This window comes from Styela clava, chromosome 5, assembly GCF_964204865.1.
Source record: "Styela clava chromosome 5, kaStyClav1.hap1.2, whole genome shotgun sequence".
Taxonomy (NCBI): domain Eukaryota; kingdom Metazoa; phylum Chordata; class Ascidiacea; order Stolidobranchia; family Styelidae; genus Styela; species Styela clava.
The window spans coordinates 7,792,089-7,819,319 of record NC_135254.1 but is presented as its reverse complement, the minus strand read 5'-3'; the positions used below and the strand labels follow the sequence as shown (position 1 = coordinate 7,819,319).

The window sequence follows — 27,231 nt, the reverse complement described above, 5'->3', positions numbered from 1 at the left end:
ATTTTTGATGAAATTAGCTATTTTCTGGCGTCCAATACTCAGTTTCGACTTTAATTCAGAGTTAACTTCGAAAACCGACCATAATTTTCGAAACTGCTTGTTCAAATCTTATTTTATTAGGTTTTCATTCATAGTATTCATCAAATTTTTGTGGAAATTTCTGTTTGTATTAGAATATACAGTATCGTATTCGTAAAATCAATTTACTACAAAATGCCACAAATTTTTCTAAATTTTATATACATATAAATTTTGTAACCGCTATTGTTACCTCATAAAAGAATTGGTCAATCGGTAAGCGATAACATCTCAATGCCTAAACGCCTGCGGACAGCAAACAAAGATACATAATATTATCTTAAATAGACAAGGTCTTTGAAAGATTATATGCAAACTATTATCGGGACGATGATTTCATACGCAATGCTCGTCGTTTGATCGAGAATTAGTTGAACAGAAATTTTATAGAACTCAGTTGTCAGGTTGCAATCGTAGGGATAAGAGTTAAAGATTTTGGCTTAGAACTATCACAAAAATTATATATATTATTGCACAGCTTATTTCAACCATTTTATTGGGATTGTTTAAATGACGGGACGTGTGCTACATTGAAACTATTCAGATCCCTTAAAGTTGGGAATATCTACTACTGAGCGGCGCTCTATTATTAGAAATTGTTATGAGAGAGAGTGACCAATCACTTGGGGAAAATAATATTTCATTTCGGCATTAGCAAAGTCGGTTGAGTAAGATGAAGCAAAAAAGTTGAATACAAATTGTGCGAACAGAATAAAAAAACAGAAAATTAGAAGGTAATTGCTGAGAGATATAAATTATAAAGTTAGTTAAAATCATGACCGAATTATGATATTGTTTCTTGTGATAGAGATAAGCCAATCTGAAGTTATGCAAAGAAAAGATGCATCTTTTCTCTTTCCATTCGAAAACCTGAATTTATTTCGAAAAATGGAATTTTTTCTTAGCTTAAATTTAAATTGAACGGTAATCAAATTAAACAAAACGAAGCATAAATAGCAAAGTAGATTCGGGCGCGTCTCTCTGGAGAGCAGTAGACCCTGATTGCGACTTTTGGTTGGTATATTATTATCAAAGCACAAAACATAGAAGATAAAACACCAGTCGCAGTGATAGGTTAAATTGGAAACGGTTTTATTTGATTATTATGAATAGTATAATAAAAACGTAAAAACAAAAGTGATTTTCATAATTTTCACGATTTGAAAAATTTGTTTTGACTCATTTTAATGACAGCGTATCATTTTCGAAATGTCGTAAATGCTTTATTATGTCACAGCTATTTTCGGATAATAGCGACTGAGTTTATCCTGACTACGAGTAAACGCAAACAAACACGTTATACTATATAACTATATGTTACGTTATGTACGCGTGGATTTCTCGTGACTTGACCTTACTTGCCAAGCGCGACGAAAATTTCGTTTTTAAGCGTTAAACATGTATATGCAACGTAACTCATATTGTTTGTAATTTTCAAAAATTTGTTTGTGGGTTCCAGTTTTGTTTAATCAGGGTGACTGGAAATATTTTACGACATGATACTTTTATCCTCATCCAGAGGTAACTTTATTTATCATCCTAGTTTGGGCCCAAGGACAGTGTGAACGGCAGACAGACTGCTTTGTCATTCATCCGCCTAGTTTTGTGTCTATCGCCCTGGCTTGTAATAGCGAGGTATTTAATCATTCCGATGTATAGTGGCAATCGTGATGATAATATATTGATGTTTTCATCGTAATTATTGTCCAAGAAATTGATCCGCCAATCTGACCAATAAACAATCGTGATTTCCGAAATTATGTCATGCAGGTCAGCGCAATAAAAGGTCAAATAAGTAACGAAATGTGCAAGACAAGTTTCCTATTGTTTCGTGCGACAGGTCACTTCCGCATTATCTGGTCAAAAACTTCCCCTTCAGTGAACCCTGATTTAGTATTATCAGGTTCTTGCAACATCTATAAAATCATGAAACGTATTGTGGGATCAGAATAAAAGAAAGGGTCATATTTATGACATCACAACGTTCAGTTATTATTCGATTGTTCGCTTCAAGCGCCATAAAAAAAATACGATCTAATGACTAAAACGCAAACTATTCTATAGAGCCAGGCGCTGACTCAAATTAGCAGACACTAAAATTTTTATGACTTTCCTAAGACTAGGCACAAATATTTTTCAAATATTTTAATCTCGGGATACATGAACCCGTTTTGCATGAATACATTTTTGGGTCATTTGACGATGTTTTGACGTCACTAATTTTAAGTTGAAGTGTTTTTGGACGAATTGGGAAAAGGATTAAATTTCGTAAAACTGTTGTATTGAACATGAAAGCGTAACAACAAGCGACGACTGTAGAACAACTGTCTAATATGTTTGAATACCTTGGTATCTCAGTGTCAAGCGTCATGCCCACCACTTTGCAAAGGGTAGAATAAATTGGATAACTGCCAAAATATTTCCGCCTTTCAAAACACAGCGCGAGATGACGTAGTAGATAACAGATTGATTGATAACCATGTCAGTCTCGCATATTACAGTTCTGGGATTCAAGCGCCACGCTCACTGTTTCACCCACTGTATGGGTTTCATAAAGCTATGATTACCGTCCTTCCAAAACATAGATGACTAATTAGAAATTTTGTTAATAGCGTGGTTCGGGCAAAGGCGGGATATGTGTTTGCAGAAGCCGAAGTCTACGAAATTCGTCGTCGTCTCGTTATCCGCCAGAGACAGGTTATTTATGTTATAGTTTACAAATAATAAACAACACTATTTTGTTGGAAATATCCTTCTGGATAGATTTAAGTTATACAATTTTATACTAAAATAGGTGATGCTAAGCATAATAGTTTGTTAATACTGACGTTGCAAGTCAGATATTTTGGGTTTGATTCTCGACAATTCTACATGACTGATATTCAAATCGTATTTGCATTTAGCTTATGAGACAACGTTTTGACAATGACGTATATTTGAGTTGCTCGTGAATAAGTCTGACTCGGGAAAAACCTATGATATGATATTTCCCCATTCTCAAACTGCTCTCTCCGATATATTTCTTTATTCTTGTAACGTATTTTGTAATTTTTTATCGTATATACGACAAGTTTCTGTGATAAACTTCTTAAAATATAATTTCCATCATGTTTAATATTTATTATTATAGAAACATATTTACGATCAAGTTTAGACTTGTAGACGCCGAGATGAACGAAATGCGTATGTCAGAAAATAAACTACTTTTTGCGGATAAATGCGACTCCAAATCCCCGCAAATTAGCCACCGAAATCTTGGTCATAAATGGACACTCCTTACAACTATATTGTTCTTTTTTGTTGTGCAGTTCACTTCTGTTTACTGCGTGGATGAAGTAACTTCAAAATCGGGTAAGATTTTTAGAAATATTCCGTCTTTTGTGGTTAGATTATAGTGGAGGAGAAGTAGTCATTTTGGCAGTCAGTCTAATACTTCTCTACTGCCGGGGTCACAAATTTTTGATGTTATGGAGCCCGCAAAAAGATTGAATATTATTTACGAAGCCCCGCAATAAATTTAGGAAAATAAAAACAAAAAAACGCATTGCTATTTACTGATTTATGTCCCCAAACTAAACCAAGTAAGTAAACTAAGATTCGTTTTTTAATGACTTGGATGTATTTGCTGCTTTGTATTTAAAAATATTCAGTTATTTACCAAGTAAACGAATAGCTCGCGGTGCCCCTGGGTTACTTTCACGGACCCCTGGGACTACGTATTGAGCACCTTGAGAACCTGTGCTCTACTGAGTGTCAACAATTTATATTGTGGATTGCGCATTTAGATGAATATCATAGAGACCGGCCTTATGTTATTCAGTAAAATAAATTTTTCTCCGACAATTTAATTAAAAAATAGTAAAGTTCATTTTTGATTATAGGACAAGCTGTTTGTTTTTATTTCTAGAACTTGAACATTTGAAGAGTTGTTCAACGCAGTTATCAGATCCCGTGACGTCACAAGTTGAAGTTGGGTGGCCGTACACGATAAATTGCGATGAACTTTTTGAAGCGAGTTCGGACTATTTTATCTATGAAGCTAGCGTAGAAATACTTAACGAAACCGATTTCCAGGTGTGTTTACTGTTATGGATGTTTCTTTATATCTTCTTGTTTGTTTATTTTTTGTTTCCACAAAAAATTCTCTTTAAACATTTATATGAGCAGGTCATACATTCATGATACAACAATATAGGGTGTCTGTAAAATCCTAATTTTTTTTTAAATAGCAAAAGGAATTTATCGATACCATAAATATATATATATATTGTTTTGGCCGTCACAAATGTATTAAATGAAGTAAAAATGCTTGAACAATTACTAATTAAAAAACAATTGGTTAAGATATATTGAGAACTGAATTCATAACAAAATTGAAATTGTAGAAGGACTTTATAGACACCCTGTATATTCAATGAAAAGATATAATAGCGCTCAAAAAATGAAGCTACCACTTGTATATATGATTTCATCGTCATAAAGCTACTTTGGTACGCACATCACTTGCCTAACGTGATCTCAATCATTTAAATCTTATAAAGTAATTCTCATAGAGCAGCGGTTACCAACCGGTGGCCTGGGAGACACAGAGCAGACGGAGCGGGGCGACAATGCTAGGCGCAAAATTGATTTTACCCTTCTTTTGACAATATACTCCCCGTTTTTTCTAGTTTCATTGCTCGATGAGTTTATTTCACAGGGTGTTTTCACTTTATTTAGCATGAATTGTTTGAACATATTGGGATTTAGAATCTACCAATAATGCTGTAAATACGACTGAAATAATAAACATGAGTGTGAAAAACCTCCAAGAGGGCCACGGGCCATAAAAGGTTGGGGACCATTGTCACAGAACTCGGTTCCTAACCCTAACCCCATCATTGTTGGGTTAGTGCTAGGTTAATACTTAATCACTAACATCAAACAATTGCTGAGGTTGCATTTCAAATGCCACCAAAGTAAATTCACCTCAGTCGCGGTTTGAAGTGAAGTGAAATTTTTTGAAAATTCAATCTCCTCACATGTGTTGTGTTTGAACTGCATCATGGCACATTCCGAACAGATCAATCGCTACCACGGAATTCTATACCCCGTGCTATTCGAAGAATAACGGGGTAACTCAATAATTTGGAAACCCCGTATTTATATTGTCTACGAGCCTGGTATTTGCGAAGATTTAATTTCGTGGTTACAAAAACAATTGCGATAAAAGTACCCTTGTTCATTCATAGAACTCAAAAATGCTATTTCAAAAAATACCTATCGTACACAAAGGCTCAACCGCGATTACGCTGAAAAAACAAAACCCCCCATGATGTGCAAATGGGCGATCCTTGATTGATTCAAAACTGCGACAAAGTAATTATCTAGGTTTATGAACAAAGATACAAAAAAACACCAGTTGGCAAAATTATCGTTGCTTTTTCTAATACTGACATATTTCAAAAATATGGTAGAATATAGACTTTGGGAGCAATGTATGGTATTATCAATGTATGCTGTGGAACCAAAATATATTTCATTTTTCTGTGCGATTAAACAACAACTGTTTTGCAAATGTTTCTCGTGGCGTGAGATTCCATTTAAAAAAAAAATTAATAAATTTAAACGAGTTCTATCACCAGGCTTTCGAAAAAAGCGCGTAGTCAAAATATTTGATCACATCTTTGTTGTCGTTTCACGAACTGCAAAAGTCGGCATTACCGAGGTATGGGCAGGTTGGGGCAATGTACTGTCGTCTAAACAGTAAATACGGTATCAATTACAAAGTTTTTAGTAAGCGAAAACGAATATTTCGAAGAACAACGGGGTAAACTAATAATATAGAAACTACCGTATTTATAATGTCTACGATCCTGGTATTTGCGAAGCTTTAATTTCGTGGTTACGAAAACAATTGCGATAAAAGTACCCCTGTTCTACCTACACTATCGTACACAAAGACTCAACCGCGATTACGCTGAAGTAAACAAAACCCCCGTGCAAATGGGCAACCATCCAACCATTTACTGATTCAATACTGCGACAGGGTAATTATCTAGATTTATAAACAAAGATACAAGAAAATACCAGTTGGCCATAAACCTACAAAAATACCGTTGCAATTTGTAATTCCGACATTTTTTAAAAATATGCTAGAACATGGATTTTGGAAGCAATTATTAGCAATGTATGTTGTGGAATCAAAATAAAATTCAAAATTAAACAAAAATTGTTTTGCAAATGTTTCTCGTGGCTTTAGATTCCGATTTTTAAAAAAAGCAAAATTAATTGAAACGCGTTCTATCACCAGGCTTTCGAAAAAGCGCATAGTCAAAATATTTGATCACATCTTTGTTGAGGTTGGCTTCTACAAGCAATACTAAGGTATATAGGCATGTTTGCGGCAAGATACTGTCGCCTTAACAGCAAATACGTTATCAATTGTTGTGATTTTACGAATTGCAAAAGTCGGCATTACCAAAGTAAACGCACGCTGGGTCATGATGCTGTCGCCTAAACAGCAAATACGTTATCAATTACAAAATATTTAGGAAGCCAAATATGACAAAATAAATATTTTTACGATTTCCCAGTCCGAAATGTAATATCAACATTTATAGCCGAGTTCAGCTGCTGGGACTTTCTAGAAAGCTTTGTTCGACTATTCATTAAATCGTAACCAAGAAGATAAAAATTACCCTGACGTTTAAATATAGACCGGGGACTTATCCGCAGGATTCGGTACGGATAAACAGACTACTTAAATATTGTTTTGGGCTACCTCTACGCTCACCTTTTTTTCATTGAAAAAATGTATCAATGTCATCTCTAAACGGGAGTATTTTTAGAGATTTTTCAAATTGTTTTCAATTTTGGGGACATTAAAAGCATCTAAATATAACCATTACATTCTCACAGAAATTTGAGTTGTCGAATTCAACGAATAACTATTATAAGATGCATTGCAATTAGGGAAAATTTGTCTAAATGTGATTTGTGGCAGTATTCGGTACAGATAAACAGACTACTCAAACATTGTTTTTTTTTTTGGGGGGGGGGGGGGGGGCTACAGTTAGGTTACCTTGGTGTACGTTGAAAAATATCTAATACAAGAACATCAACCATGAACAACAGTCTCTCTCGGATTTTTTTAGAATTTATGGAAACTCTTAAAAGCCATGGAATACAACCATTACAACCCCAAAGCAAAATTCGCATTCAAATAACTATTATAAACTGCACTATAATTAGGGAAACTTTGTCTAAACACGTGATGGTGCCTTGAATAGTTTGTTTGTCTTTGTCGGGATAAACTTATTCCACTAATTAAAATTAATACAACAATAATCTCAAATATAATAACGGGTATAAAATTCCTAATCGTGAATCACTAATGTTGTATGGTACCTGGATGTATTAAAAGTTTGCTCAAGAGAAGAAATTGATAAGACATTAATCCTTATCGATCATTTCGAATAACCTTTCCCTATATTCTGTTAAAGTATCATTCCATCTTTTTCAGTGCATTATTTCTTCTGGAGACACCATTGTGCATAAATCTAATGTCTCAAACGTTGAATCTGATGTCACTTCGTTCTTCTTCGCTCGCTCTGAAAGCTATTCAATCTCAGCTGTCTCCGAGAATCAGAATGGTACAATTTTCACAGCCTTCCTGGTAAGTAACAAACCGTTTCATTTTTGTCTATATCCATAGCCCGATGAGAACCACGGTCATTTCATCGAATGACGTCAAATACTGTATAATGTGAACTTACTTACACTTGAATAAATTGAATAAATCCAAATGCTTGGCAGTACGAAAAAATTCCATGCGAATCTATGACTCCAAATGCAAAATCACTTTAGATACAAGTTGTCTCAAAGTAAGATCCAGATCCTCAAAATAAAAGATAAAAGCGTATTAATACAAAAATTGCGAAAGCCATCTATATACCGGGTTCTATTAAAGTTTTTAACTCGAAAATGACTTCTTGAAACAACATATAGTTTGTTGGCCCCCTAGAGTGTATTGGATGAAGTAAAAAAAAAAACTTAAATAGACACTGATAAAATAAAATTGATCTTGTTAATATATATTGAGAAACAAAACTGCAATTGTTACTGAAATGGGACTTTATGAACATCCTGTATGCTTATACTTCACGCTTCCAACTAATATGTCCGTAGATAGATATGGTTCAAAAGGTTGTATGGTTCAAATGAGTATCGAAAGTTTGAAGTCGTGATGGATTTATGGTCGTAATCGTCATTTCAATACCCGTTCGAATTGACGGCATATTGTTCTGCCATATGGGTTTGAATTTCAGAACATCAATATAACGAGATTATTGCCAATCAAGTGCAGTACTTTATGCAAGGACCTTTTCTTCTAATGTTATCACATGTATATAGCCGAGATGAAAATGTTGATAATAGTTCCAATAATTGTGTATAGCTTTGTTCCAATACCCTAAACAAAAAGTGGGCCAAATTAATCGTGTCAGAAGTATAGGAATGTAATAACAAGCAGAAGTGAAGAGCAGAAACAAAGAGAAAATGCGCTAAACAATTTAAGTTCAATAAGCTGTGCCTAGAACACTTCGTTGCAACTGGGACATCCCCGAAACAGCAAGACTCTCGAATCAAATAGTATAGTCATCTCTATTCTTGCCACAGCATCCTTACGTTTGTGGATTCACATAGAGGCATTGAGCAAGGAAAGGTGGGTGGTTGGTCTTGCCCTCTTAATCTGGCGTAACCCCAACTGATAGTAAATTTCAATTTGGGATTTTTCCTGGTACATAGTTCCTCACTATATTTCAATACCGTTGAGCTGGCAATAACAAGCTTCCATTTCTTTAGGCGAACGGAGACTTGTGTTTTTCAATTCTCTACACACTCATCGTCACCGGAGCTCAACCTGATAAAACTTGCAATGAAGTGACGTTTAATGATGACGAAATATTACACAGAAGTTTTGAAGTCGGGAATCTATATCTTCTACCATGTTTCGGTGAGTATTTTTTTTTTTTTTTTATAGTTTTTAGTATTATAATTCGAACGATGTTGACAGAAACCTTGCATAAAACTTGCAAAAACCGTGTAAAACCACCAAAAACTCTGCAAAAACAGTGAAAAAAAAGTGAAAAACCACCAAATACCTTGCAAAACCGTGAAATATCTTACAAAAATGTGCAAAAACAGCAAAAAACCGTGTGTCCCCACCCAAGCTGCATCACATAGATATGATACATGACTTTCAAAATGCCAGCCGCGATGCACCTGAACCATTTGCTGCGGTCGTCTAACGTCAGAAGAAAAAACACGAACTGGTTTCCCGATCCTATGCCAACACTATAGTCATATCTAAATAATATTATTTCTTACTTTAACCCGCTGATACAACCAATGACAGCATTACTGGGCCATTACAATAATCACAAGGCTATTATCGCCTTCAATTATTGAACTGTTTTGTAATTTCCAGATGGCAAGAAGAAATTCCACTTTGAGAACGAAAAATACGAGCTTAAATGGTACAAAGGCTGTGAGGAGATCAGAGTTGAATCCCAAATTTCAAGCGATGATTTCGAGAGCAATGATGTTTTAGGCCAAATGAAGGTAAGGGCTTTCATTTTAATACTTAAGCGATGTATCAAAATATAAAATGAGTTTCGAAAGAATACTGGGGGATTTCGAGATACTGGGGGATTACTGAATTCAAGCGCTGGTCGGATACGCATTCCACCAAGATTCCTCCAAGTCCGTGCATTTAAAAACAAATAACTGGCCAACTAATCCAATACCCGCCATGGATAAGTAATCATGATTAAGCCATCTTATGGACTTTCCTCTTTCCATAGTAATCAGTTTCTTTATACAACTTGATGTGAAGTAGGCGAACAAAATTAGTTATCTCCATTAGTGTTGGTACACACACATTCGGAGCGCCCTAAGTTTATGAAAACATTTGGTATAAAATGGACAAATCAACTTCGAAAGCGAATAACTGGCGGTAAAAAAATTGGTACTCATTATGAGCGTTAGTTAAATAAAGACTTGAGCCGCGGAATTTGCCCGTGACTCTTCTGATCAGACATTTAATTCACGGTAATGGTGTAAACAGGACCTATGAGAAGGGTAAGATAAGATAAGATGAAAAGATCTCCATTGTGCATTGATTTATTGCGTCATTGTATTTATTATGGCACTGTGTGTACATGTTTATACTTCTTTACTAATCCACAACAAAATCTCGTATTTATATAAAGGCGTTTTGTACTCTGAAGCGTCTGTAAATAATTTTACGTCACACTGTGGCTTTGATTATATGAAAGCCTAATTGTTTTGTACGGAAGGATTAGAGATGTATGTACACTAGTGTACTAACAGGACAAAACGTAAGGCGATTAGTTTTTAGCCTCGATTTTCATATTAGGATTTACAAGGAAGGAATAACATATTTATCCCGGAGGAGACGAAAGCCGATACGATGGCTTAATCATATGACAGACCATGGCCTCTCATCCATTTACCAGTTCATGTCGGGTATGGGATTAGTTAGCTATTTGTTTTCGGAAGCATGGACTTGATTGTGAAGGAAGCCGTAACCGACCAGCGGTTACGTGGATCATCCTACGGGGGCGAGGAGACCAGCAATTCTCTCGCACATAACTATTCCCGCTTGGGGTTCGAACCTGAGGACCCATGCAGGGTAATCAGAGGTGCAGTGGCGAGCATATTCTTAACGATTAGCACGATGCGCCACACCGCCAAGTCATATTGAGATTATGAACACAAATTACTTCCAACTTGAAGTATTAAATATCTTCAAGTATTGAAATCTACTTGTGCAATAGTCGAAGACAAAAATGTCATTTTCACAACAACAAGTCCAGCGGCAATAACAATTTAGCAAAAGTATCCCTATAAAACAGTGGTTCCCATAGTTGATTCACCGGGGGCCAACATCAAAAGCGGAATGCTATTCGCGGGCCGGGGTAGGGGAGCGCCCGCCATGGGCCGTTACCAGTACTGGTACGTATGAATAAGATACCGTGCTACGTACTTGGCGTTATTTAGAACGCTGAAACGAAAAAAACACAAAGTGTTAAACTATTTCGGCGGCTCATATTAAATCGTTAAGCGGGACCTAGTTGGCCCGCAGGACACTTATTTGGAACCACTGATATAAAGATACCCGGAAAAATTGCGATTTGGAACTGAATTTGGTTCACGAAGGACGCGATGCATACGCTTTCCATACTTAACGTCAGTCCAAAACAAAATTCGTGTTAGGAGTAATGCTATTTTACTTCAAATCGGCATTGTGTTTGCTCCTTTTTTCTGAATGATCGGATAAGTGAGTCATCGCAATATTCGGATATCAATAAATGAATTCGTTTTGGGAAGTTACACCACGTTACGTCAGCAAATCAATGAGCCGAAACTTTAAATTTATTTGCAATCATTTTCCAAAACAAACGACGATATACCCCGAAAATAGTGATTCGAAAATGAATATTGCTCCCGATGCACCTACAATCCATGCTTCACAAACACCTTAAGATTCGTGTTGGGAGAAATTCTATTTTACTTCATATCGGCATCGTATTTGCTCTTTTTTCAGAATTAACGGTTGAGTGTATCATCGCAATTTTCGGATATCAATAAACGCGTGACGTATAGCATTTTGTTTCACGGAGTTACGCCGCGTTACGCAGGCAAATCACTGTGTCGGAATCCAAAATTATTTGCAATCATTTTTTCAAAACAAGCTGTGTCAGAAATTGAGATGGATATAACAATCGCTCAGTGCAAAATATATGATTTCGGCGATGAAAAGTTCCTTTTTTTTTGTTTTGTTTGTAAATACTATTAGCAATTAGGAATCTGGGATGTTTTGTAATAAGCCCGGCGCTCCAGAAGTATGTGTACCAATATGGAGGTAACTAATTTTGTTCGCCTACTTTACATCGAGTTGTGTAAAGGGATTGAAACCTATGGGGGTATATTTACTTGGGTAACACAGATAGTCCCTGAACTTGTAATAGAACGGAAATAAAGAAAATCGGAATAAGATTATGACCTAACCCTAACCTGGTACACATACTACGGGAGTACCAAAAGCCCCGCCACTAAAGCAAAAATGTGAGATTTGAGCAAACACGCCCGCCACGTTTTAAAATAAAAAAATAGTTATTATCCAGTTCGGGTTTGGGTTGGAAATGATTTGAAAATTTGAATTTCCAGCACAGTCTGTATTCCTCACCCTAATAACCATAACAGGATAATTACTGATTTTTTTTATTCTGAGCGGTGTCGGTGGTGTTTGTTGTTTGACGACGGCTTCCTACAAAAGATGATGGCTTTTGATGATTTTGTTAGTCATTAATTCAAAAAAACAAACAAACATGTCGCAGTACATACGCTGCAATGTTATCAGTTCGAGTCGCAGTAGAATATATGATAATAGAACTCGCCAAATATTTTATGCGTCACATATGGAGCCGCAATGTATATGCGTTGGTTTCCTCTGCACCGCAAAGCACCCAAAATGTTTACGTTCTTTCTGGCTTTTAGTTCACCGAGGCGCAAATGTGAATCAATCACAGAACGTTTACTTAACGCAAAATTGTTTGACGAGAATATAGTGAGAAATATTACAAAGTTGCAGACCCTTTTTTATGCGCGTGGGTTGAAATCACAGTTTTCGAAATTCAGCTCAAAATCTATCAGATCAGCTACCAGAGCAAAATGGTACTCGAAAATTATAGGACACGAGATGTACATATGAATCGTTATTATAATTATAATTTCCGTTTTAACGAATAGGCGAATCCAAATGAAACAAATTTGAACGTTTCCTCAGAATAACATCACAGATACGCCATATTGAAACGCACTAGAAATTCGGAAACAATAACAGAACAATTACATTACAAACCACGCTTGATTGGCAGTGCACGTCATGCTTAATCAAGCATGCTGTCTATAGCGGTCAATATGCCCTCTTCGGAAAAGGCAATTCGAACACCGATTGAGACGTATATAGTCATATCTACTACAATATAGAAGCAATAAAGTGTCTTCACCATAATCCTTTTTCAATATTTAATGTTTTGTTTCAATTCTCCAGAGTGGTGGTTCTCAAACGACAGGGCTCGCCCCACAAGGGGGGCATAGACAATTTTTGGACCTCCAGAAGTATGCGCACCAAGATGGCGCACAACCTGAAAATGCTTTGTGTGTACCGGTTAGGATTCAGGTTGTTCGACATCTTGGTGCGCATACTTCTGCACCCAATTTTTTGAATGGGCGTGAAGCTAATTAAAATAAAAATATGTGTTAGATTTGATATTGTCCGCCTTATTTTGAATATTTACATTTCTTTATTGTTTATAGTTCTTCATTATTTATGCGTATTTTCAACGTGTGTTTGAATAAAACATATTTTCGCCTTATTGTCTGTTATTTTATGCTTATCATAAGGGGAGTACGCCGCACTTTCATGTGTTTTAGGCCAGTATGGTCTTGTGTATACATCCCGTCTTCAATGTTGATATTTACTAACTCCTGTATTTTTGCTTTTACGAGACGAATAAACATACATACATACATAGGCTACATACATATTTGTAGCTTATCGTTAGCTAGTTATTTCTGAGGTAAGGCGCGAAACTTGACAGATTCTAAGAAGGTGGCGCGACTTAAAAAGGTTGAGAACCACTGATCTGGGTTCTATATTTTAAATTGTTGTTATATGTTTACTAATTATTAGCAATGAAGTGTTCGTTCAAGTCATTTGTCAATATATAATGTTCTTGTTCTATTCTCTAGATTGCGGACGCCAAATTTTCATCAGCTGGAAACTACACATGCTCAGTCGTATATAACGGAAGAGAACGATTTGTATCAAGAAGTAATGTCTGTGTCAAATGTAAGTTTGAACTTGTATACTCGTCTATTTTTTCCTATACTTGTATTTTTTGAATATTACTGATTGTAAGCCAAGTGTTGCAAAGGAAATGTAAAAAAAATGGTGACTGCCAATGCCGTGATTCAATTAAAATGTTACAGACGGGTTCTTTTTTGTATCGAACTCGCTAGCAATAAGTTCCCTCGTGTGAGAAAACAATAACGAACTAAAGCACAAAACAATACCGGAACGCTTTTCCTGAATATCACTACAGTTCAAAAACAAATTCCTTAATGTCACCACTGTCAGCCAATCACACCACGCTGGGCTCGATTTCCATGAACAGCAAACATTGAACCAAACAACTAATATATAGTTGCTCAGCCCTTCTTATCTCTGTTCCAGGCTCATTTCTCGATTTATATCACTTGCATTTGCATATCTTCATTCCAAGAACGAATCCTTTAACTCCACCACTGTCAGCCTACCATACCACACTGGGTTCCATGAGTAGCAAAAATGTAGCCAAAAAATAAAAATAGTTGCATTGAAGAAATATCAATCAATTGCCTCGGTCTTACTCATCTGTTTCCAGGCCTATACACGATTTATAACCTATCCATATTATCTTCTAACCTTAGTCCCCACTCCCCCATTGCTTAGTTTTTTTTCATAGCAGCAGGTCTCGTGAGCAGTGGTGGAATTTGTGAGGTTCGGATTTCGGAGTCATATTTTTTATGTAATGGATTGTTTTTTGTTGATGCTGTAAAAAATTTTTAATGTTTGACTTTTTTTTTCCTCCTGATTACTGTTAGACTTAATCACGAGTGTTTCCGCTTAATAAGCAGTATCGGTTCTTGGCGCCTCCCTTCAATCTGAAATGCCAGTTTTAGGTTTGTTTTGTATATTGTTTGTTCAAAGTGTTTTCAAATAATGGTGAAAAAAAAAATTATTGATACTGATACTGTTCGCATGCTTTCGTAAGAAACCGTTCTTGGAATGTCGTGATATCGGGAAACCCGTTCGTTGTCTTGGTTCGTTTTTGAGTTATAAGTTTGGCAGGATTTGCTTAGATGTCTTAAAACTGTTGTTAATGAGTTCGATACAAAAGCAAACCAATTCCTAAATTTTGAATCCAATCTCTGCTTCTATGACCTGTCACATTCATTTTAACAAGACTTCGTTTTCCCATGCAGACGGTCAACAACGAGGGCCTCCAAATATTCGTCAAATAACCTCAACTACAACAAAAGCATCAATAGGAAACGATGTACAATTGACATGTGGAGGATGGGGTGGAACCGATCATTTTCAACTTTCATTCGCAGTAATTTGGTACAAGAATGTAACAAAGTAAGATTCTTTTTTGTATTGTTTTTTTTCGCTATTTTGAAGTGAAGCACTTATATTGGAAAGTAATTATAGAAATGCTGCAGAAATTATGACGCTTTTTACATCTTGATTTCACAAAAATTCGTTTATATTTGATGCTTGAAATCATCAGTAAGGTGTCGCTGACTGGATGACTCACTGAGTCGTTCGTGGCCCCTCATCACTTGCTAGATTTAATGTTTTCCGTTTTTTAGTATTTTTATGTTAGTTCATTGTTTCACATCGATTCTTGCATTATAAAAATAAATATCTGAATCTGTATAGGGACGTTTTGGCACACGCATGCTCGGGTGTAAAGATGCGTTTATCAAATAGCCATGATGCATATTTCTTTAATGAAAGAAGTGAAATATTTATTTGGTATACTGTAACATTATTTCGTTGTTTTAATTAATGAAAGTAGGAGCAAACTCAAAAGTTCTAACGCAAAAGCGCGATCCTCGCGCATTATTAATAGAAGTGTTACGCACATTCGAGCTTTCGTGTCAACAAACGCCCGGTTCAAAACGTTTGTAAGTCTTATAAACTCGGTAATTAATTGATTAGTTACATGTTAACTCTTGCTATTTCACAAACTTTTGCAGTCGAACATCGAACGACAATATATGTGTCAGTTACGTGTTCTACCCAGGAGACAGCGACCCAACGGGAAAGCATGAGTGTAACTTGTAAGTGTTTTGAATTTACTCAGTTTATTTGTCTCATTTTTAGCTCTATGTCCAAATATTGAAATCATATTTTAGAATATTTCGTTTTTTCTGCAACTTCTCTCGTTTGCTTCGTCTTATGGCGCCAACTTGTGATTGATTTTCTAAGTGATTTTCAAGGCTGACCAAACGCGTAAAACCTAAATATGGTTTCCACGAGTACTTATTACTGTACGTATAGATCGTTGTTGTTAGAATTGCTATTGTGATGAAAAAATCGCTATTGTCTGCTATTAATGGACGAATTGATATCAAATTTTAGGTATTACAAGATGGTGGGAAAAACTTATTAGTATTAGTGTTTGCCAAGTGTTCTCTTCGTCCTGTTTTGGGACCCTTATTTCATTCAAAATTTTGTACTCCTGGAGTATGAGAACCAAGATGGCGGACACCGGAGCGTAGTATGTGTACCAGGTTAGGATTAGGCCATAATTTGAGGTACAAATACTACGGAAGTCACTTTTCTAGTCCCCGAACTCGTAATAGAACTAAAATAAGAAAAATTGGAATATAATTATGGCCTAACTCTAACCTGGTACATATACTACGTTCCGGAAACCACCATCTTAGTTCACATGCTTAGGGAGCGTTCAAAATTTTGCTGTTTTATTTTATGAAAGCTTTTTTACGACCTTTGATCCCGTGTCCATAAATTTAAGCGTCGCTCTCTTTTTTATTTAGATTAAGCAATGCAAAGGAGGCAACAAAATGTTATACAAATTACAAAGATGCTAAAGAAAATAAACGTGAAGGATTAATCTTATACAATTCAACGTTGACGATAAAGTAAGTACATGACACTCTAGCATTGCTCAATAATACCAAAAAATGACATTTTATGCAGCCATTAATCAAATTTCAACATCGGTAAAAATAACAGACGTGTCGACCCTATACTCAACTATAGCAGGTCCTACCTGCAAAAAATAAGTGTTCACTTTTCTCAGTCCCATATTTATGGCATGGCAATGTTGGCCGTGTTGATTTCATCTGTTATTATGTCTTCCAAGTATATGATACAATACCGCTATCTTGTTCTCCGTATTGATAAAAGCATTTAGCACCAGGGTTAGGCCAGGGTGTGATTAATTGTCTCAAGCAAAGGTGGCAAGTAACTACCGGAAATTCAACTTTCTCTTTATTAGCTAATTTTTGTATATATGAATATATTAAATTTTGAGTAAAATAGCTTTTACTTTTTCCCATTTAATTAATTTTCTTCTTGTTGAACAGAAACTTCCAGGACTCGGACGTTGGTCAGTATGTATGTAAAGTATTATCAACTTATCCACCTGCGGAAGTTTTATTTAACGTAAAGAAAGATCAGTTCAATGTCTTACTTATCGTTATTCCCGTGATTGTGGGTGAGTTATAAATTTGAATAAGGTACATTGCAAGACGCTTCAGTAGTGTGTTTACTAATATGAGGGAACTAATTTTGTTCGTTTGTTATTGTTCATTTGAACTCATTGGTCAGTAAAACTTGTTAATCATTACTGTTTGGTCTGAACAATTTTAATTCTTGCAAATACGAGATAACTTGATGTTTTTGTCACTCCAGTGAACTTCGCATTTTCATATTTAAGAATGAAACTCGTTTCCATTTTTCTGTTATTTATTCTTTGAACATACTGACAGAACAATTTGGCTAATCATTGCTGTTTCGTTTGCCTGCACAGTTTAAATTCTAGATAGTTGACTTTTCAATTTGATGTTTTTGTCACACTAGTAAACTTCATATTTCATATTTTGCAAGTCCATATTTATGAATAAAAAATCGTTATCAATTAAGGTAGTTTGATCAAGCATCGTACTGCGACTGCGACGTCTAGCTAGAACATGCAATCCCCCATTAACCAGAGAAAACGATAAATACTAATTACTATAAACTTAGTCTCTGGTAAACATGGGCATTTTGCTGGCCAGTTATATTCGTACCCTTTCGGTTTCCGAGGCTCCAACTGTCAGTAAGGACAAAAATCCTGCTCACGTGTTGTCCTATTCTTAACTCCATAAACTTTTTTAATTCGACATTGAACAAATTGAATAATTTTTTTTTATATTTTCCTTTCACCCATAAGTTCTTAGTTGAAAATAAATTTGTAAATTTAAACCTGAAAATGTATTTGTAACGACAACGCTACTCTGAGGTCTGAAAATTACAACAGGTTTGTGAATTCAACTCGTTGATCGCTCCCCTAAATCAGTTTTTACATTCTTTTAATTTCTCTTCCCCTTTGCAAACTAAGATTTTCAGGAAGGTAATCTAACAACTCATTGAAATTATCTAACAACTCATTGCAATTATTTTACAGGTTTCCTACTCATTGTGATTATCTGTCTACTTATATTTGCCTGTGTGCGATCGGGGTATATAAAAGGACACTGGAAAAAGAAATTAGATAAACCCGTAAACGGTGAGTAATATTAATTTAATTTCATAACAGAGGTCTAGAGTTGAGCACTGGATGATTTAAAAACTCAACACTATTTAACGAGCGCTAAATTAAAATGAAAGAAATTCATGTAAAAATACATGCCACATCACAGCTGAGATAAGATGGAAAATTTCATGCGAAGCATGATTTTACGTAATGAAAGCTATATTAAATTATACTAAAACGTTTATTTTAAATATACGCCATACGTCGCCTATATTTCAAAACAGAAAAAAAAATAGAACTGATTCCTACTGTTTTCCTTCTAGATGTGACATGCAAAGATAAAGAAATTCCCAAAGACGTGATTTGATCTCGGCAATGGACTTCACGTCGACCAAAAAGGATATCAAACACGCAGTTGGATCAACAACAATGACTCGCTTTATCAACTAGTTATAGAACACTGCGTTTTTATGTTAATTTCCCTTTCCAGTCCAGTAGATTGAATATTTAGAGCTACTATCTGTATTCTGAAGCGAGATTTCAGTTCCAAGCAAGGCTTTATGCTAGTAGCCTATCAAGTTGCGCAACGCAAAATACTGCGGTCATCTTGCCGGTTCGACACATTCTGTCAAATTGATGTATTGCTGGGGACAGGAGTTATGTGCTTGCTCATAGTTGTAAGACGATGTGGTAACCACTGTCTACTTTAAACTTTTAAGCCGCGCCCCCTTTTAAGAATCCGTCAAGTCCTGCGTCCCACCTTAAAAATAACTAGCTAACAATAAGATACAAATAACAGATAGTAAAGCGAAAGTGTGTTTCACTCAAAAAACACGTTGAAAATACGTGGACGGCACCACCGTTTGAGAACCACAGGTCTACTTCATGTGCATATTGAGCCCAGCAAACCCGCCCATCGCGTTCAGCGAATAATGTTGCAGAACATCTGAGTTTGTCAACTGCGATGAATTTGTTTAAACGTTTTTAAAATTGGAAATAAAGTACTATGCTTTGTTCAATTTTTTGAGTTTTTTTTCTAGAGATTCAAATTTCTTTATATATATATCATGAATACCAAAAATTGTTGCAAGATAAATACAAAAAGAAATAATTTTTTTTTTATATATATTTCTTTATATTCTACATACTGTGTACGTTTTTTTTATTTCATGGCAAATCAAGGAGTAAACGTGGCGAGAAATTGAAAAAAATAGTCAATATGTTTAGAAGCAAGTATTTGCTCAAAAGTTAGCCGTATTTAAAAAAAAAAAAGTAATGTCAGTAAGTATTTGTGAAAGAATAGTCAACATATAATAACACGGGACATTCGCTGCAACTGCACTGAAACTAATTGCTATGTTTCGTTTATTTCTAACCTTTGTTGCTTGTTTGACCTAACGAATGATTTTCGGTTCGATGAAAAGAATATTTTTCTTTGTAATTAACACGCATTTTAGAGTTATTTTTGTATATTTTGCTTCGTTCTTACTTTGTGCGAAATAAATTCTGTACATTCGGAAATTCTTATGACTTTTATTGATACTGCCATAAGTAAATTAGTCTGGTCAGAATATTAAAACCACTTAATGGTTAATTTGCTTTTTTGTTGTGAATTTCGGTGATTATACCAAGCTGAGTACGAGCCTCGGTACTGGAGACTAGATAATTTTCAATAAGCAACAATTATATTTCGATAGACGTTATACACTATAACACGAATGTTCTCAAAATAGCAAAAAACACTATTGAGTTACAAGGCATAATAAAACTCCAAACAAAATTTAACGCCCAAATCTCCCAAATTCCCCTCCAGCGACTATGGATTGATAATTTGGTCTTCAAGCGTTAAACCCTCGTCTACCGGTATGTATTATTCTCACAGCGTTCACAAATATCTCTCTATCTCTATAGGAAATAAACGACTCCTGTATCCATAACATATATATTTGTTCGCAAACGTGTACTAGCGATCATGATTGGAGCACATTCAGATAATATTAAATAGAGGATAGGATTTACATATTTATCTCGGGGGAGAGGAAAGCCGATAAGACGGATTAATCATATGGCGAACTACGGCCTCTCGTCCGGTTACCAGTCTAGGTCGGGTATGAAATCAGTTAGCCAGTTATTTGTTTTCGGAAGCATGGATTTGATAAAGAAAGCAAACAGTACATTGTTATTAAATTTGATAGATTGCGTTACATTGATATAAATAAAAGATACTGACAAGCAAGGAAAAGGAGTTCTTTTATATTTATCCCAGGTAGAGTAATTCAACAAGAAAGTTGTTATTGGTTTCATAAAATGAACAATATTGTAATAGTTGCATACTTAATGTAATTATTACTATAAGGCATGTACATACCGGTAATGTTCATAAGCTCCAGCGCGAGTTGAAACTCCGAATATATACAAACCGCTAGATGGTAATCTTGCATTGCGTTTCATCTGTAAACGAAAGAGAAATTCCCCATATCCCGGCCGGCCATGACCGGCGTTCACATGCTTTTTATTAGCCGGCTGCGGGTGTTTGGGTTCGTTGCCGAAATTGAATATCTAAGGTTGGATTGAATGGCAAGGCTGATGGCGGCTTGATTTTAGTAAATTTGGCATAAATTTCCAATATTGCAGCTAGTTGTATAAATCTAGAAATAAATAAATCTAGAAATCTTCTCAAAAAAATGTCATAATCCAGTACCTAATTATTAGGGCGGTTATTAGGTTCCTATTGTTTGTTAGTATGAATACGTTATGGCTGTATGGGCTGATCTGACTGTTTAATGAATACTGTGAAAATAAACAGCAAAAATAAAATTATTAGTAACAAATAATTGAATTCAGAAATTGGAGTTTATTTTAGTTCTTGCTAGTTATCCTGGGATCCATAAAATGTACTCATATTGTTTTTGTTCTGTAGTGTAAAATTTATGCTGTAATGTCTTCAATTCATATATCTGTATATGATGTCATGGCATTTAATGTATACTGGTATAAGATCTGATTTATCATGTTACAATTTGATGTTCCAATTAGTGGGACGGGGACCAGAAACCTTGTCAAATATACCGCTAGAGCTTTAAAACTAATTTTAGATTAGGATTTAAATCAGCAATATCAGAATATGTCGATAATCTTGGTCCAAAACTGTAAAATGTAGACACTTTAAAATTGAATTAAATTCAGTTCGGTTTTATTGATTTTTCCTGCTTAAAGTTGATATTTCCCAGATGTGACGTTTTGACACGTTTTGCGTCGACTTGATTTATTTCTGTCTGATCATGTCTTGATCGCATGCATTATGACGTTGTTTGTATTGATAGCCAATCTAAAGATGTTCTGGTTTCATGCTCTGTTTTCGGTGAATTCTGGTATTGATTACTGTAGTGAGGAAGCGTGTTAATATCTCAGCTATTAATTATGTAGTCTAGATAACATAGCTTTTGGGCTAGTGAGTGTTAAGTAATTTCATACTAATTAGTGTATTTTAGTGTTTATTTTTTTTTTTAAATGTTTTGGGATTACATTACGGCTATTACTTTTTTGTTTCATTTTATATATTTATTGAAATCTTGCTAATTACTGAATTATGATCTTTGTTGTTGTACTTGATTAGATTGTGATTATTCTTAATTTGTCAATTTTGAAATGATAAAATAACATAATGTCTTTCACATATTACTGTATTATAATCAAACTCTGTGGTAACATGATACATTTGCAATAATCATCCAACAGACATTACAAAGTTTTCATTTCACAACTAATTAAAGTCATTTTAATTCCTTTGCTTTGTTTTGAGGTTTTATTAAGAAGTTTAGCAGAACTATTCCTTTTATTACAACTTTGATATTTTCATTATTTACATCTGTTTAGGAGGTGATAGATTCTTCATTTACTCCAATGGACAGGGAAACCAATAATCATAACGACTGTCTGGTTATTATTCCATGTCGGATATGAGATATCTCTAACTAGGGACTAATTGTTTTAAATAAATGGACATAAAATTTACTCTTATCCTAACTCAATAACTATTAAAAAGTTAAATCCCAACTACTGCAATTTACTTTGGGATAATTACTTTAAGGTAATTCATACTTAATTTATACATAATCCAGTAAATAGAATACAACCCAACATCATTAATCCAGTTTCTGATCGGAACATACGTGCATAAATACTTTTTATGACTGAGTGTGTGTGAATTTGTTCTGGTGAATAAATATTTTCAATTTCTCATTCATGGTAAAAGAGTCTTTGAGTATGCTGCATAATCAATGAAGACTTAGTCACTCATTTTTTTATGAGTCATGATCTACTTTTCTGGAAATCCCCTCTTCAATTTTGTATTACACTGTGAAAAATAGAAACAATTTGAACCTGAATACCTGATAATTATACTTCAAATTCTGAATATTTTGTAAATACACCAAGAAAAATGGAAAACACTGCCGCACTTTGTAAAATATGTACCTTATTTATTTTCTAATTTTTGTTTTATGTGGGCGTAATTTTTTGGCACTTAGGGCTGCACTCAAAAGTAAAAATTATATCTTAATATCTGTTTTATTGCTCGGTGGGCATCCATATAAAACAGCGAAATTACAAATTTAATAGTTCCTCAGGTACCGTAATTACTCTTTATAAAAGAGAACCGGTAGTTCATAATCTTCACTCTACATAATGATATATATTTGGTTTGTACACTTTTACGTAGTTCATGTCCCTCAGTCTTGGAATACCCTTCAGACTAAGCTGTCAATTTCCTTACAAAATAAAAATCTTATGTCACCTAATTTCCTCAGTAGCCACGCATATTTAATGAAGTAGTCATCATTTAGTCAGACAGTGGCACTCTGTAATAGATATGCCTCCTTTTTAGGAGATTGGGTGTAACAAAATCAGGTTTTAAATATAAATAATTTAAAGTGTTATTTGTTTTCGCAACTTTTTATAGGTTTATGGAGGGGGTCATGCCACTTCATTTCTTATTATGTAGCAGTGAGAATGCCATACTGTGACTGATATCTTAGTAGCATTGTGAAATTTTGTTTTATCTATTTATTTCCCTTTGAGTGTTGTCTTTGATTGTTTGCTGTCTCACCTCAGCCACTATCTATGGACATTGTTGTCTTTGAGATGAATCTATACACAGCTCTCAGCATATTAGTGGCTTCTTGAAACCTTTCTATTACTGCAATTACCACTCTTTAGTCGAACGTTTGTCGTAACTTTGATTTGAGCAAACGGCGCTCCAGAAGTGTGTGTACCAATATGGAGGTAACTAATTTTGCTCGCTTATTTTACTTCAGGTTGTGTAAAGGAACTAATTACTATGGGCAGGGGGTATATTTACTTGACTAACACAGTCAGTCCCCGAACTTCTAACAGAACTAAAATAAGGAAAATTGGAATTAAATTATGGCCTAACCCTAACCTGGTCCTGTAATCAGTATCTAGCAAAATATATTGTTTTATGTTTCGGAGTTCAGTAAATTATCAACATCAATTACATAAATTCAGTTTTCCAATTGCAATTCTATACTCATCATCCTAAATGTCGATTTCTTTCGAATATCAAGTTTTGTAAAATTGATCAGGAAATGTTTCGTCCTATTTCCGAGCATGAAAACCACGCCTTATCGTGACTGATTGTCATTGCCAAAATATCTGATCAATATTAGTCCAGACCGTCTATTTCACAATCGCTTAGTTAATGTTTAGCTTAGTTCCTGTATATTATGAAAGTCATTTGTTGTTAGTTTAGTCCTGATTGTGTAGTTTTGTCAATATAATTAATGAAATAAATGGGTAATGTGAAGAAAAGAATCAGAATTAATAATAATTATATTGGATTTGTTTAATTAGAAATATTCAATTTGTAAAATGTTTATTAAACTATTAAACCATAGGTTACTTTGAATACCATTGAAATGGGAAAATCAGCTAATATAATGCAATAATTCACTTTGAAATTAGAAAATATTATTTATAATTTTTATTCATTTAGTTTTGGACGATTGTGTTGAAGTAGTATCATTCAAAATCGTGATGTTTTTTGATTGTAGAATATCAAATAACATAAGGTTGATCATGAGTTTTAGTCTAATTTTCATATCAGCCCATAATACTTGTTCAGCATGGTATGGCAACCTTGCGATTAAAGTATTGCACATTACAATATTGATGTTGTAGTGAGTTGAAGATCTCTGTTTCAACTGCGCCATGCAGGGTGTAACAATTCTGAATTTGGAAAGGGGTGGTTTTTAAAAATGATGTCTTTTCACATATCAATTGGCTCGGCAGTGTGGCGCATCGTGCCGCTGTAGGGTGGTTCACGTAACCGCTGGTCGGTTACCGCTTCCTCCACCATCAAGTCCATGATTCCGTAAACAAATAACTGGCTGACTAATCCCATACCCGACCTGGACTGGTAACCAGACAAGAGGCCGTGGTTCACCATATGGTTAAGCCGTCGCATCGACTTTCCTCTCTCCCGAGATAAATATGTAAATCCTATCTAGTATCTGAAGCCTTGTTTGCAGTGAAGGCGTGGAAGCGCCTTCGAGAAATAACACAATCATGAAAATCATCAAAAGTAAAATCCATAATATTATCAAATCATTATTTGTAAGTTCCCTCTTTTGTGCATGAACAGTTCCAAGTTCAACTCCAGGCTTCCAAAAACAAGGAAATGACTGACTAATCCTGAACCCGACATGGACGAGATGCCGTGGTTCGCCATATGATCGAGCCAACTTATCAACATTTCTTTCCCCAATGAATCTGGGATAAATATGTAAATCCTATCCTTCTATGCACAGTATTTGTAGACATAGATTGTTTTCACTGCGATATATTGAATACACAACTAAGGTTGCCAGACGTAGTGACATTTATTGTTACCATAACATGCAGAGTGAGTTTTTATAACGATACATTTCATGACAGGATTTGAACTTTGGCAATAATTGCCTGACTAGACAGTGCATTAGTGTTTTATTATTGAGAAAAGCACTTCACCCTGTTATTACTTAGTTTACGATACTTGTTCAATGCCTAAGGGCCAATTTTTATGATTTTGTTGGTTTTACTTTGTTGGTATTTTCAATGTTACTGACTTAATGCAAATATTGTAATGTTTATAGGCTTGTAGCTTGTTGTATTTATATTAAAATTGTTAAAAATAAACATTAGGTATTGTTTTAAAATAGTTATGGAGATGGTACTAAATAACGTAAATTGTGTTTATAAATTTAAAAAAAAATTAAATTTTCAGAACAGGATAGGGATATCATATTCACTCCAGGAGAGAGAAATGCTGCTTATATAACAAAATCACATGGCATACCATGGCCTCGTGTTCGGTTAATAAATCATTACAAGTGTGGAAATGGATGAACAGCTATTTGTTCAGATGCATGGGCTCCATGGTGGTAGAAGCCATAACTGACCAGCAGTTAAAAAGACCACCTAATTTTATTCATGCACTTAGAACAGTGCTCTTCGACCACGTTCAGAAATACATAATGGGCTGGGAAGTATATTCAAACCAACCTATAGCTGTATAACCCTCATACAGCAATTGTACTTTCCATACCCGGGATCTGGCTTGGTATACACTCCCACTCGGGTATATAGTATGCTATACCCTGTTGAATATCACTGACTACATATATATATATATATATTTGGTATATATTTTGAATTTCAGAAAATAGAAACTGCTAAAGCCATTATTCTAGAATTTATATTGAAGGTGGCAACCATTTAACAGCACATTTAAGTATTTATATTCCTTTCTGATGCGTAATTCTTTGAAAAAATCCATTGAACCTAAAGTGTTCACTATATTGATACACCCACATTTTAGTGGTCTACAATAAGCCAATTTTTTTTTTTTATCCATTTTACTGTTCTTTGTATTGGGACAATCGGCGTCTAGAGAGAGAAACCTAATACCCGCCTTTTGTGTTGGCTTTCATCAATATTGGGATTGTTTGTTTTTACAGTATTTAAGCTCGGTGCTAAAAATATCAGGACTTAGTCACTAGTAATATTTGGTTGAAATGGATGTTAATACTAGATTTGATTTCAATAGAAATTTAATTTGAAAATTTGCTCTTCTGGTTCACTTGGCTAATTTTAAATGGAAGGCTTTTTAATATTACAATCAAAAACTTCAGTTTTGTAAATTTGAATGACATTGTTTAATCATACAATTCCCTTTTTTCCATACCATGTTTAACCTTCAGATTCCACTCTGGATTGCAATGACAGAGATTTTTGGAAGGCCAGCTTCATTTCAGTTCAGAATTTTCTAACAAATTACTGATGTATTATTAAACCTTGCATGGGTTAGGAAACAAGGGGATTTAGAAAAGACAAGGAACCTGCAATGCTAGCAGAGTTCCAATGCTCAAACCACTAAGCAATTAACTCTGATTACAAATCTAGTACATGGTTGGTTTCCTATACAGATCTTAGTGAAAATTTATGAATATGAGTCTTATGATTAGAACTTTTTTACATACTCTATTGACGGCGCTCCAGAAGTGTGTGTACCAACATGGAGGTAATTAATTTTTCCCGCCTACTTTGCATCAAGTTGTATAACGAGACTGAAACCTATAGGCAGGCAGGAGCCAGGAAGTATATTCATTTGGCTAACACAGACAGTCCCTGAACCCGTAATGGAACCAAAATAAGTACCGGTAAGTTCTGGATAAAATTATTGGCTAACCCTGACCTGGTGCATACACTACGA

The 27,231-nt window shown here is 34.9% G+C and overlaps 1 protein-coding gene across 1 annotated transcript; it reads left to right on the top strand.

The window, feature by feature from the left end:
* Positions 1-3,188: 3,188 nt before the first annotated feature.
* On the top strand, positions 3,189-19,761 carry LOC120344412 (uncharacterized). Its single transcript, XM_039413637.2, has 12 exons — positions 3,189-3,429; positions 3,986-4,152; positions 7,583-7,735; positions 8,923-9,073; positions 9,548-9,681; positions 13,900-13,999; positions 15,175-15,331; positions 15,955-16,038; positions 16,759-16,863; positions 17,311-17,441; positions 18,393-18,494; positions 18,785-19,761. Exons 1-12 carry the CDS (start codon positions 3,249-3,251, stop codon positions 18,826-18,828), a joined length of 1,509 nt encoding a protein of 502 aa, XP_039269571.2. The 5' UTR covers positions 3,189-3,248; the 3' UTR covers positions 18,829-19,761.
* Positions 19,762-27,231: the final 7,470 nt, after the last annotated feature.

Coding starts and splice junctions, on each gene's coding strand:
- LOC120344412 (XM_039413637.2), top strand. CDS start 3,249: ATGAACGAAATGCGTATGTCAGAAAATAAACTACTTTTTGCGGATAAA. Junction 14,000..15,174: donor AAGTAATGTCTGTGTCAAAT/GTAAGTTTGAAC, acceptor TTTCCCATGCAG/ACGGTCAACAACGAGGGCCT. Junction 16,864..17,310: donor AATTCAACGTTGACGATAAA/GTAAGTACATGA, acceptor CTTGTTGAACAG/AAACTTCCAGGACTCGGACG.